This window comes from Plodia interpunctella, chromosome 17 (genome assembly GCF_027563975.2).
Source record: "Plodia interpunctella isolate USDA-ARS_2022_Savannah chromosome 17, ilPloInte3.2, whole genome shotgun sequence".
Lineage (NCBI taxonomy): Eukaryota > Metazoa > Arthropoda > Insecta > Lepidoptera > Pyralidae > Plodia > Plodia interpunctella.
The window spans coordinates 7,093,163-7,107,276 of NC_071310.1; the positions used below are offsets into that span (position 1 = coordinate 7,093,163).

Here is a 14,114-nt window from a genome sequence, read left to right on the forward strand (position 1 = left end):
CCGATGTTTGCTGTCTGTCTGTAATCAAATCTTGCAAGTTAGATTAGAGTGCTTAAGTTTCCATAATAATAAATTAATTACCTCAGTTTGCCTATATAAATAATATGTTTTTGTTATGTACTACTTTTCAAATAAAATCATGTAACAGTCGTTCATGGGTCAATCAACTTTTTAAATACCCATGAAATTACATACTTATAAAAACAACATTGTTTATATGTCTTAGATATATTTATTACTGAATTAGACTTTTGTCATATGTATAAAGCACCATGTTCCAGAATTCAGATAATACATTTCAACAAAATCAGTATATCAACAAAAGCTCGCCATTTTTGTTAACATTTAAAATATTGAAATTTGAGACTTTTCAATCGTAACACAATGCTGGCTCCACGATTTGGCATACATTGCTCGTCTTTCATTGCGGTAAACAAAAGCACTCATACGGACTACGCAATGTTCATGCATTCGCGTCGGCATCTCTCTAAGTTTGTCGTTAGTGTGGAACAGACATTTAAAAGTTGATTGGCCCTCATACCTAACACTTTAACGGCGAGTTGTATTCGAGACAGACAGACAGAATGTCTAGTAAGTGGATGGACTGTTAATGGTGTGTGAGTGGTTAGAATTTCTCAACTAAATTTTAACTATTATAATTATACTCTTTTAGTAAAATAAAAAAATATTTATATTTGTTTCTAGTGTTATTACACTTTCGAGCTTTGGACGTTTAAATACAGGTTAACATTAACTAAACTTATTACTGACCTTTTTTTATTTTATGTAGCGTACGTTTCAACGACCTTGCAGTCGCGGTGGTCGCAGACTTCTACATTAAATTAAAACAGGTTCGTGCTAAGCCCCTTAAATATATACGTGTAGTTATATAATTTGTTTACTTTTAAATTGAATTTATAAACATCTGTGTTTTATTAAGTGTTAGTGTGTCATTTTAATTAGAGAAATTATGTCTCGTCTACGATTAAATTTGAAGTTAATAACATTGACGGTTGTATTGGATTTGACGTTGGGAAATAGCGTCGATGACTGCACTACACGAAGTAACCTTCACCGGCCAACCACATCGGCGGCGCAACGAAAGGACGTGAGTATATGAATAATTATTTAGCTATACTATAATATAAACTAGCTGCGCGCCGGGGCTTCGCCTCCGTGGGAAATTTGGGATAAAATGTACCCTATGTGTTATTCCAGGTTATTTTCTACCCGTGTACCAAATTTCATAAAAATCGGTCCAGTAGATAATGCGTGAAGAGGTAACAAACAAACTTACTTTCGCATTTATAATATAAGTTGGAATTGGGATAAGGCCTATGGCCGATTTTGATGAAACTTGGATTGAATATAAACTTGACTAATAAATTTTGTTCAGTAGTTTGTGTGTTTATTTCTACGTTAAAAACAAAAATTTGTTAAATTTTCAAAAATACACAAACATTCCGTCTTTATTTTTAGCATTAGAATAGATAAGAAAATGTATGGAAACATTGTTATTTAATTATAGTTTAAATGCTTTTCATGAAGACATGGGAAAATCTAATCCTAACTAATATTATAAATGCGAAAGTAAGTTTGCTTGTTTGTTACACCTCTATCTACTGAACCAATCTTCTTAAAATTTTGCATACATATAGTTTGAAGTATGGAGAAGGACATAAAGTACCTTTCATCCCGAAAAACTAACTGTTCCCGTGGAAAAGTTAGGCGGGCGAAGCCGAGGGCAAAAGCTAGTACAAAATTAAAATGCCATGTTGTTGTCTAAAGTAGTAACAATTGTTAAGTTCTGTAGTACACACTTACCCCGTCATGAATAAAAAAGATAAAGTAGGTACATGTGATAGTGACAAAACATACTTAAAGTATGTTTTGTCACTATCACACTTTATAATATTTGACATGACAGAAAGTGACATAGCATACTTTAGTACAATATGCTTTACTTTTTTATAAATAACAAAGTAAGGCTGCACTTCGGCTAAACATCAATCTAAAATGAAGTTTAGTCGTAAGAATCATCATAATCATAACCTGAAATTATTGTTTAGCATATTAGATTTAATTGTTATCTTCATTTCATTAAAAATGACCCATGTTTGATTCAGTTTTGATCCATCAAAATGTGTTGCTGTCATCCCTTCAGCGGGAGACAGGGAGTGGCTGCAATATGAAGAAAAAAATAAATGATCTTACCTGGTACATAATTTCTTAGTATGTTCAGACACTACTCCGCAGATCTGTAACAGTAGATTCTTCTTTTCATTAGCACTCATGGTTTCATAGGTGGCGCCACCATCGTTAGAGTCGGCATTTTGGTTGCCATTGTTGTTCCTGTTATTGCCACTGCAAAAAAAATTGTCAAGTGTGTGTTTCCATTTGAAGTGGCAACATTTCGGCTAAAATAAAGCCGAAATGTTGTCACTTCAAATGGAGAAACACATCTTAACTTTTTTATATGTGAAGATGTATAGTAAATTTCGAAAAATTAATGTCTAAGGATTCTTTTTCAGTAATTAATTACTTAGGTAGTCATAATCCCAAAAGATTTTCAGAGCTTAAGGAGCTGTGAGCCTATAGTTATATAGTGTAAATAATTCAGAACTAAACATGTAAACTTTTTTTCTTGAACCTGAACAAAGAACATGTGAGGATGAAAGAGAAAGAAACTACATACTTGTGTAGCTTATTGGGTTTTCTGTTGTTATTCCTGATTCTCCTTTTGCGTCGCTCGTTTTGTATAGAGCCTCCGGCCCAATCCGCATCATCTTCATCATCACTCAGTAGACCAGCATATGAGGTGGGCTCCCGACTGTTGGAAGCAATGCGACGTGATGCAATCCTGGAGCTGTTACGACCCATTCCTGTGGACAAACTTAAATCCTTTATTTTTCTATAAACATGGTTTATAATTTGATGTCACATTCAAATTCACGTATCACGAATTTAACCAGACTTGGCATGAAAAACCATTAATTTCCTGACTTTCATTATCAATTGCCGATTTATATTGTCCCCTTTCAAAGAATCTAAACATAATGCATAAGCAATTATTACCCAGTAGCCAGTTTTAGCCCAACTCTTTTTAGCCCACTCTTTATTGACTAAAAATTACATGGTACAGAAAACTAGAATGTTAGCATTAGCATTTTTCTTGAAATGGATAAGGAAATAGACAACACATTCCACTAAATAAACATGGAGATAGTAAACAATTATATTTGCCATTATTTGGTATCAGTACAATCTGTCTTATAAAGATGAGAAATGAAAAGACATAACTTGTCTTTTTTCTGTAATACTCACAAATACTCTGTACACCATCATATCCTTCCTCATGTACACATCTGGAGAAAAGAGGCTAGCACTAAGGTTGCTAATTTAATGTGCTTACTCACCCATACATTTCTCCAAATGTGGGGCGAACCTAGTGGCTGAAACCGGTCGGTCGCAGTTAGGACAAGAGCAGTTACTATCCGCCGTCTTCTTTAGTACGGAAAATCCAAACACATCACATTCTGGGGAATTAACGATCTTATAAACATCATCATCCTCTTTCTCCCCTTCAATCAAATCCGTCAAACCAGTCTTCAGTCCGTGATGAAACTCAAACAGGACTCCCATGGTGACATCCTCAAGGACTTGGTCGAAAATAAAAGCGGACGCCTCCTCAGCACTACTCTCACTTTGCATTATCTCAAAGAACTTGTGGTTGAGATCGTTCATGCTTAGCTCGCTGGATATAGTATTCATTATGGATTGAAAAGAAACACTTGCCGAATCAAATAATGAGTTTACAGGAAATAAAGACCATAGCGATTCAATCGCGTCGGTTGGAAAATACATTAAAATAGAGGATTAGGTGCAATATGCAACTGATATTGCAATTGGAACTAGGTACCTAAGTAATTTTTGTACAACTGCAATGCTTTGCAATTAATCGATGGATGCAATAAAAAACATCTGACTTTGACATTTGAAGAATGAACTTAAATTTATACACAGATTATATTCAACGGTATAGGTACCTAAACTGTCACACTGATATTTTATTTTTATTTTACCTCAATTTTTTTAATTATATTTGTAGGTATTTTGGAAGGTTTACAACGAAATACTCTTCAATGTAATGTTTTTATATCTGTGGAAATACTCGACAAACAATAAACTTAAATTGTAAGGTCCTGCACTATTTTGATTAACAAAGGAGACGAAAAGTTCTCGAAAGAGATTCACTCACTTTGTCTTTGTGTGTCAGTCCTTTCTCTCAATGTTGCCAAGCTGAACATATTTTATAATTAGTAAGTAGTAGAAATCATTTTCAATGAATAAATAGTACTTTGTTTTTTTTATTATTTATGTACCATTTTCAAGACATGTTCATTACTCATGCTAGTAAGTCATTTTATGTGCTATCAGCCATCATGAATTAATGATAATGTGTTATCATGGAGATTATATACATGGAAATAGTATTTGTTTGCATTGCAATTCAATATAGTACACTAACATCGGTAAATAAAACAAACCAATGAACAAACAGCAGTATGCATTGAATTGAGTCAAACAGCAACAGCAAAGAGCTTGCTTAAAAATACATGTATGTATGCATGTGTATGTATATAGTTAAGTACTTATGTCTGTTTGTTTATATGTATGTAAGTATAGTATGCATGTTTGTAATGCGGTAACTTTCGAGCCATTGGTTTGATTTTGATGAAATTTAAAAGGATTATAGGCACATACCTTTTAAATTTCGATAGAATTGTCTGTCTGAACTGCCAATAGGATTTTTAAGTTCGTGGGATCAACAAAATCGGTTAATTTTGAAAATGTGTTCTCGAGGTCTAAATTCGCGGTGAACAACTAGTTAAGTAGAATTATACATATTATTTATATTATCTGTCTTCAGGTGAAATTCAATGTTCACGGGTTGGTACCGTCAGTATTCACGGCCTTCCATGACGATTACTCCATCAACTATGACGTCATTCCAGCTTACGCCAAGCATTTGGCTCATTCTAATTTCTCAGGAATTTTGGGTAAGTATCAGGATGTTTTGATTGCACTATAGGGTACTCCAATGCTTGTGGCGCTCGTCGATTACGAAAGTTTAGGTACCTATCTAATCTATGTTAGGTACCTACTAAATGTACTTTCGACCTCGACTACTAAGTACTTGACTTTACTTTTACTACTATTTTACTTGACGACCTCGGTGGCGCAGTGGTGAAGTGCTTGTCTCTGAACCGAGAGGTCCCGGGTTCGATCCCCGGTCGGGTCATGATGGAAAACGATTTTTTTCTGATTGGCACGGTCTTGGATGTTTATCTATATATGTTATAAAATATAGTATCGTTGAGTTAGTATCCCATAACACAAGTCTAGAACTTACTTTGGGGCTAGCTCAATCTGTGCAATTTGTCCTAATATATATATTTACGTAGGTACTTGCATGTAGGCACAGGAGTAGGGAATCTACTCCTGATATGTAATAGATAGTAGTAGGTACATCAGTAGATAACTATTATAAATAAGATAAGATATATAATTAATTGGATTTGTAAGGAGTTATATTTAAAATTAATTAAGTACGCTATTGCATTGGATATGATATGATTATGATAGTGTAAGAATTCTCTTATTAAGCTATTATGGATCGGATAGAAACAAACAAAAAAAAAAACAAACCACTTTATTTCAGCGTGGTTTTCTTTTGAGGGGTTGTGGTGTAGTAGTTAATATGCCAGTCTGTGAATCGAAAGGTCCCAGGTTCAAATTGGCCGTGCCAGGCAAGTTTTTAAACCGGCCAATATGACTTACGTACTTAGTAGTTTTCATAGGCCACCACTTCTTATACACTGGTTGACTATTTCGTGAACTATTGTGTATGCGTCTACTTGCCACTAGATGGTGGCAGATGTTCGTAAAAGTCGTGTCGGATGCCTTTAGGCGACTTGAATAAAATCTGACACTAGAGTTAGTAATAAATATAACAAAGATGTTGTTATGTTTCGGCCGTATAAGTAAAAAGCTCTTCCTATTTTGACACCTAACCTCATTTCCAGTGGGCGGCACTACAGGCCAGCACATGGCGCTGTCACTAGAAGACCGGAAGAACCTGATTGATGCGTGGGTCAAGGTGGCGAAGGTGGAGGGCTTGCGGACCTTTGTGCAAGTTGGGGGAGCTGCCTATCCAGACGTCATGGAATTGGTAGGAAAATTTCAAAACCAAAAAAATTAAAAAAACAAAAAAGAAACATCCTATCCTTTTTTTCTAGCGGTTGAAGTACCACTTCTGGACAAAAGCCTCCCCTAATTTCAAGCATTCCTGTCTTTACTATTTTCCGATTATCTTATCCTAGACCCTCCTCTATTCCGGTATCCACCAATCAATCAATCATTCATAGAATTAACATTGACCACAGTACAGATTAATGATTTTAAAGTAAGATAATAAAACTGATTGTTGAAATTTGAAAAATAACAATGACGCGCGGCCGCAGTGGTCGAAACGCTCGTAGCTCCACCCAGATAGCGACGTAGTATCTTTAGAAACTTGAAAAAAATAAGTGGAAAATTGTTATCCACCTTTCGACATTGCGGCCAATTTTTGTATTCTTTTGACCTTAAGCATGGTGCCAAGGCATTTCATTATGAATGAATGTCAAGTTTTAGCTCATTGACTGAATGATTCCAGGCGAAATACAGTGAAGAATCTGGCGCTGACGCCATCCTCACGCTGCCTGATCTCTACTTCCGGCCGAAGACCATAGACGAGCTAGTTTGTTATGTTCAGGATGTCTCCAATGCAGCTCCTAAAACGCCCATCCTCTACTATCACACGCCAAACGCGACCAACGTTAAATGTGAGTATGATTGTGTTTGGGTTTCTCAGTATGGGTAGTTTTCCTCTAAGTATCACAATTTCAGTCCCTTCAAAAGAACTACTAACACTTTTTTGCCAGTTCCCTCAAGAACATAGGAGTACGCAGTCAATACTATAGATTGTTGCGTGTGCCCGAGAATAGGACCCATATGTCGTACGAGGCGACTAAGGGACGCATTGCCTAAGACAGACGCATTATAAGCAGCTGATAGACAATAAGCATTCCCAAGGAGAGTTGACGCCAGGCAGGAGGCTGGTTGTAAAGCATTTTCAACTCTTGAGGTTACTTTTTACTAATTGGGAAGATGCGGAGATGAGGAAAAGAGACTCACATCATTTGAACTCATAGTCAAATAAAGCACAAAAGTCTACTAAATTTATATAAACGTTGAAAAACAATTTTGTCTCGGAATCTGCAGTGGACATGCCAGCTTTCGTAGCGGCAGCCTCAGCGCGCATCCCTAACTTCAAAGGCATCAAGTCCACGTCCCCAGACCTGGAGGAAGAGGTCCAACTGCGCAAGATCCTACGCGAAGACCAGGAGTTCTTCCGCGGTGGTCACGCTGTGAGTTATCCCAGACGCATTTTTGCCATCTTTAGAGGCAAAAGGGCATAGCTTTATTTACTGGCTAGATGTTGCCCGGGGCTTCGCTCCCGTGGGAATTTTGAGATAAAATTTAGCCTGTAGCAATCTTGAATAATATACCTTTTTTGTGGTGAAAATCGGTTCGGTAGTTTTAGAGATTAACAAACAAACTCACAAACGCTTATAGCTCTTTATAATAATAGTATAGATTGATATTTTTCACAGTTGATAGCCAGCTCACTGTCACTCGGTGGTCGTTCATTCATGACTCCAGCCATCACTCTGTTCCCGCGCATTTCCCAAGACCTGTACCATGCTGGACTCAACAATGAAGTCGAGACAGCTCGTGAATTGCAGAAGTTACTCAATATGGCTGTGGAGGCCCATCTTACTGAAGGTGAGAAGAATTTGAAAAGTTGTTAGTTTCAAAGCACCTATCGCTAAACCTTTAATATGCTGGACGTAAATGTCATAATTACACGTACACCTTTCGGGACACGGTATACCAAACGAGTCAGTCTATCGTCTGAATGCAGTTGCTCTATGGGCACGCCAGGAACGTTAATATGAGTATAACGTTTTTGGTCGAAGTTGTCTCTTTTAACGTGTTAAAATATGGTTACGATTTACTATTTCAATGAACCAGGCATAAACGCATCTTGACATTTTTGACCTTGATGCTTTTTTTTGCTTCTTCAGGTGCAATCCTCGACTTAAGCACAATAAACATTTATGATATTTTTCCAGGTCCATTCAACCCCACAGTAAGGGCAGGTTTGGAGATAATGACAGGTCTGAAGATGGGTCCGCCGGCACGCCCCCTAAGGCCCATATCAGCCGATGCGAAGAGAAGAATCCACGATAGGCTTATATTTTTAAAACTTACCAAATAATAAAACATTCTTAATTATTATCCAGGAAGGTGAAACCAAGTGTTCAGATTCTTACATTTGTCAGTCAATTCCGAATTGTTGTAAGTGAAAGATAAATAAAAATAAGCAACTGCATTGAACGTCACTTATTTTAGTTTTATCCATAAACCCAAAAAAATAATAATTTAAAACTAAAGATAAATGTCTCTTGTACACAGGGTTGAGTGCGCTTCCAAGTTATGCCCATCATATAATGGGTATTGCGCACAATTTATTTCCTAGGAGAGCTTGCTAATCCAATCCTGTCTTACATTTACAAGTGACAATCTAGTATCTGCTGCGCCTGCGCGGATATTGTTACGAAGGTAGTCTCCGTTCCCTCTCTGACCAGGGAGCATGGTAGAATATTGACAAGTGATGACGACTATACGACATAGTATCTACTTACCTACTCATTTCCGACGAAATGCCAACGTGATGCAAATATAAAATATGCTCAGTATTTATAAAAATACTAGCTGCACCCCGGGGCTTCGTCCCCGTGGGAATTTGGGGATAAAAAAGTACTTACCCTACGTGTTATTCCAGGTTATATTTCACGTACACGGGTGTGTGTGTAGGTATCAAATATCATAACAATCGGTCCAGTAGATTTTGTGTGAAAGAGTAACAAACATACATACACACATCCTCACAAATTTTAGCATTTATAATAATAGGTAGGGTAGGATTTCAATGAAGAATCTTCTAATATTTTGTGAAAAATCGCATCATAATCCGTTGCGTGTTTAGCTGCGTGGATATCAGAGACTAGACAGGCCTTGGATTTCCACGGCATATGTAGCAGGTACGCTAACATACGTCGTAGTAGGTACAGAAGACCCAAGCTATTGATCTGCTCTCTTCTAAGTGATGTAATAACTTTGTAGTTTTATTTTCCTTATTTATAAAAGGAAAATAACAAGTATCTAGTTGCTATCCCAATTGCTATAATCAATTGATACGATATCTTTTGTTGACAATTTATTTAAACGACAGTCTCCACTTGGCATGCTGGTGGCGCGATCGTGTCAACAATCAATTTCGAGGTTGATCGGCAAAATGGTAACTAAATAATATTTAGTAATGACAAAAAAGTGCTTATATCTGATGAACTATCTACTAAACAGTGTAAATTTATAACATGAATACAGAATATTCACGTTAAAAATTAGAATTTGTTGTTTGTTTTCTATTTATAACCTGTGACTGTGGACGATCCTCACATGTTTCAAGGCCAGGGCCATTGGGTGATTCGAAATTGTGTTTTTAAAATTGCCTTATTAAAATGATGTTAACATTGTGATGTTATGAGGCCTAAACTATATAACTAAACGTAATACATCGTAGGAATATTGGTATAATAATGTCATAGGTATTATATTACACAAAATAAAACATTGGGACGCACTTACGTCATCAACGAGGGATTTGGCGGGAAAGAGGAAAAACAACAATGGCCGCCGTGTTTTGAACTTGGCATTATCAATGGTCCATTGGCAGAACTAATCTAACTAAATCTGTGGGCAGAACATATTTGTTGTGATCTTTATGTTGCATATCTAAATATAATATATATACCTACATAATAAGAGTATTTATTTTCACGAAAAATGCTTCAAATGATCTCCAATCGAGGTAGAATCCAATAGAAAAATCTTTACAAGTTACTCGTAGTAGTAAAAAATAGCGTAAACTATCGAGGTTCAAATGCGATCCAGCTGAAGCATTTTTCTTGAATTTTTCCTGAAGATCTAGCTCTGTTTCTGTATTTACCAAAATCAACGTCAAAATGTTCCGCGAACGCATCGATCGATCGAACTTTTTCGTTTAATAACAACTTTTAACCATCGAAAAAATTTTATGAAGTGAACTTCGATTACGTGCGATTCGGGCCTAGAAAAAAGTCGTTAATGAAATGGAAAGAAGCCAATTCATGTTAGAAATATTACCTATTCTTTAAGCGACTTCAAAGAAAGGAGGATGTTCTCATTTCGTCGCGAACTTGAATATAAGTAAGCTACTTTCAGGTATCGTTCAACTTCCAAGGGCTGATGCCCGCGATGTTCACAGCCCTCAACGACGATTACTCCGTCAACTACGACATCATACCTTCTTACGCTAAGTTCATGGCTGATTCTGGCATGAAATCAATTTTGGGTGAGTCTTCAGTTATTAACGGAGAGTTTTTGTAGACAGAGTTCAAACTCTGTCTACATTTGTTCAAATTTCTACCATCATCAGACTAGCGATGGGGTGAAAGAGTGCGACATAAACGCGTGAGTCACGACTACAAGAAGAAATCACAAGTTGTCTATGGCCCGGAAAGAGTTTTAATCCAATAGTTAATGTACACAGAGATAAAAAAAACAGACAGTAAAAATAGGAAAATAAGTCAAAATTAGTTGGTTATTTGAGAGAGGAGAGAGGAGAGTTGAAAAGAAAGATAGGTATCAAATCGTGTAACAGTAATATAATAACAATCTTTCCGTTTCCAGTTGGAGGAACAACGGGAGAACACGTGTGCTTCTCAGTGGAGACGAGGAAGAAGTTGATTTCCGAGTGGGTGAAGGTAGCCAAGCCGCTGGGCTTGCACGTCCAGGTCCATGTTGGGGGCACCGCTTTCCCTAATGTCATTGAATTGGTAATAAACGTCCACTTTTTACTTCACGTCACTTTTATTTGGTTCATGTACCTACTTAACCCTCTCTAAAACAGCAAACAACAAACTAAACCTTTTTCCAGGCTAAACACGCAGAGAAAGTCGGGGCTGATTCCATCATCACACTACCGGAGTTGTACTTCAAGCCAGCGTCCGTGGACGACCTGGTCTTTTACTTGGAAAAGGTCGCCAAAGCTGCCCCCACACTGCCAGTTCTATTCTACCACAACCCCAAGAGGAGCAAGGTTGAAAGTAAGTGTCTAAACGAATAGATCTTAACATTTCCTTCCCTTCCATCATCGCACTACCAGAGTGATTTAAACCAGCGACTGTGGACCGTTTGGTCGTCATTATTTGTGACTTCGAAGGCTTGATAGAGAAAAAAATCATCTGTATGTTTGCCTTACGCCCAGAGCATGCGCTAGGTACAGCCGGGTGCATGTAGATCTGATCGCAATGTGGTAATAAGTTAGGGTTTGGTCACGGTTATATAGGCTATCTGCCCCTGACTGTACATGACTTTAAATAAAACTTACTCAAGCAAATTCATGTCAATCAGAATAGATAATGCGTGAAGAGGTAACAAAACAAACTTACTTTCCTATTTATAATATAAATAGGTATAGAATACAACGTACAACTCAAATGGTCAAACCGGTGGCGGCGTCGTGGGTCGGGTCGGGAGGTTCCCTCTATTGTGGTTGAGCTATATATATATATATATATATATATATATATATATATATATATTCCTTTCATCATTATCATAATACTTGATCACAATCATAATGTTTCAGTATACCTTTTGACCATGTACTTTATTGTGTACTTACATTGTTATATTACTGATAAAATATTATACATAAATTTATATTAAAAAAATGGTAAGCCCTTCTGGTCTGTTTGAATGAGTTTCTTTCGGCATTTCTTCTCAGCAGTGGCCGTTCCGAAATGTTAGTAGTTTGTAGCTTTGGTATATATCATTTAATTTTGAATATGACGTGAAAAAGTGCATGTGAAGGCCTAATTTCTGAATAAATTATTTGATTTGATTTGACGTCATTAATGTAGATAAGTTTCCACATTCCTACGATTCTGATGACTACACGTACATAGGTACACCGATAAACCAATGCCTACAAATTATATAATTATATCATTTCAGTGGACATGCCCAAATTTATCGAAGCCGCCACCGCACGCATCCCTAATTTCAAGGGCATCAAGTTCGCGGTCAATGACCTCAGCATCGCCAAGGAAGCCCTGAAAAAGCACAAGGAAGGACAAGTGATGTTTTTCGCCGGCGATACGGTAAACAAATCGCTAATTCAGGAACTAGAAGTAAAAAAGATCTCGAAATCGTTATATATTCGTATCTAGGTATAATTCATGGAATAGGCGTCTAAGGGCATAGTTTTGGCAACTGAAAAGCATTAATAGCATTCCTGAGTAGTGTTGATTACAGGCAAGTAAGTAAGTAGCCTGTTGTAAAATAACAGCCGAATTTTCAATATGTCAAGTTTATCTTTTACACTGACCCCAGGCTTCTAAGCACCAAATGATACCACAACGGGAACACACGGAGTTAAAAGAGATTATAATAGAATGGAATATTAATTATTCGTAAAACCACACACATAAAGATATAAGAATAATAACAATATAATAAAATTGTAATAGATTCAGGTAGACTATTGATAATAGAGATAATCCATGTTTAGCCCAAAGCTTCCACCACTTTTCTATTCACAGCTCGTAGCGCCCGCAGTCTTAATGGGCATCCGCTGCACAATGTGCACATCCTTTAGTCTGTTCCCGCGACTGGCCTTAGACATCGTCCAGGCCGCAGAGGCAGGAGACGTGAAGAAGGCTATGGCTTTGCAGGAAAAACTGACTCAGGCTGTTGAGGCCCATTTGGCTGAAGGTAAATATGTGATCACTTCTCATGTTCGTAAAATTTTATACTATTATTGGATTGGATGTATAATGTATGCCACTTAAAATTACATTTTTAGAAATAGAAACACGTATGTTTATTTGTAGCTTTTACATTTACACAGAAATGTTACATATGTTCAATGAAAAGTTATCTAGGACGCTACAAAAACATATCAGCTTAGCATGTGCCATGACGTGACGCTGATTTTCAGTGACACAAAGATGGCACTGCTAAGTATAAATTTTACAATTTTAAGCATAAAATGAAATTTCCGTTTATTAATTTCCTCCATGCCTTGTCTCATCATTCATCAAATTTCCTTAGTCGTTAAGCGTCAGAGCCCAGGGTCCGCTTTCCTACTTTCTCGTCACCACTTAGTGCGGTTGTCGGCATCCCTAGCTCTAACATATGTATGTTAGAGTCTATCATATGTATATCTAACATATGTATATGTATGTATGTAGGATATCGTCAAGGATGATGTCATCCTTGACGATACGAGTATCCTTGCTGATTTTTTTGTTTGCTGAAGAACGTAAAAAAAAATGTTCTATTCTATTGTAGTGACATCAATCATCATTGTTTCAGGTGATTGGGTGCCCGCGTTGAAGGCAGGCATGGAGCTAGCTACTGGTCTGAACATGGGCCCACCAGCCATCCCCAACAGGCCAGTGTCTCCTGAGGGTAAACAGAGGATATACACCAAACTCAAACAATTAGGACTTGTCAATTAAGTAGGCTCGTAAAGTATCTATCATGTTACGGGTTCAAACACATAAATCTGTGGGTTCAAATTATGTTATATGGCAATTACGTGGTGTGGCACATTCTAGCATAAATGTTTTTATTTACAATGTTTTTATAACAATAAAATGACATTGTGTTTACACAATTTTGATTTTTATTTATGTAATTTTCCTTTATTTCTTGAAGCTACCGAATTCTTCTTGTGCCATCTGAGTATCTATTACACATCTGATATTCCAGTTTTCATATAGGAACGAACACCTGATGCAGACCCATGATGGGCCAGCGAAACTATAGGAAATATAGAAATGACGCCTTAACAAAAGTTGTTCAGTCTGATGAGCATTTCCTGTTGATGCATA

General features: G+C 36.9%; 1 protein-coding gene across 1 annotated transcript; it reads left to right on the plus strand.

The window, feature by feature from the left end:
• The first annotated feature begins 968 nt into the window (after nucleotides 1-968).
• Nucleotides 969-13,897, plus strand: LOC128677321 (uncharacterized). The gene is made up of 14 exons (XM_053758070.1): nucleotides 969-1,108; nucleotides 4,931-5,060; nucleotides 6,087-6,232; nucleotides 6,719-6,887; nucleotides 7,327-7,472; nucleotides 7,719-7,890; nucleotides 8,241-8,383; nucleotides 9,359-9,469; nucleotides 10,435-10,564; nucleotides 10,903-11,048; nucleotides 11,150-11,318; nucleotides 12,232-12,377; nucleotides 12,819-12,990; nucleotides 13,594-13,897. The coding sequence occupies exons 1-14, from the start codon at nucleotides 971-973 to the stop codon at nucleotides 13,737-13,739; spliced, it is 2,064 nt and encodes a 687-aa protein (XP_053614045.1). The 5' UTR covers nucleotides 969-970; the 3' UTR covers nucleotides 13,740-13,897.
• Nucleotides 13,898-14,114: the final 217 nt, after the last annotated feature.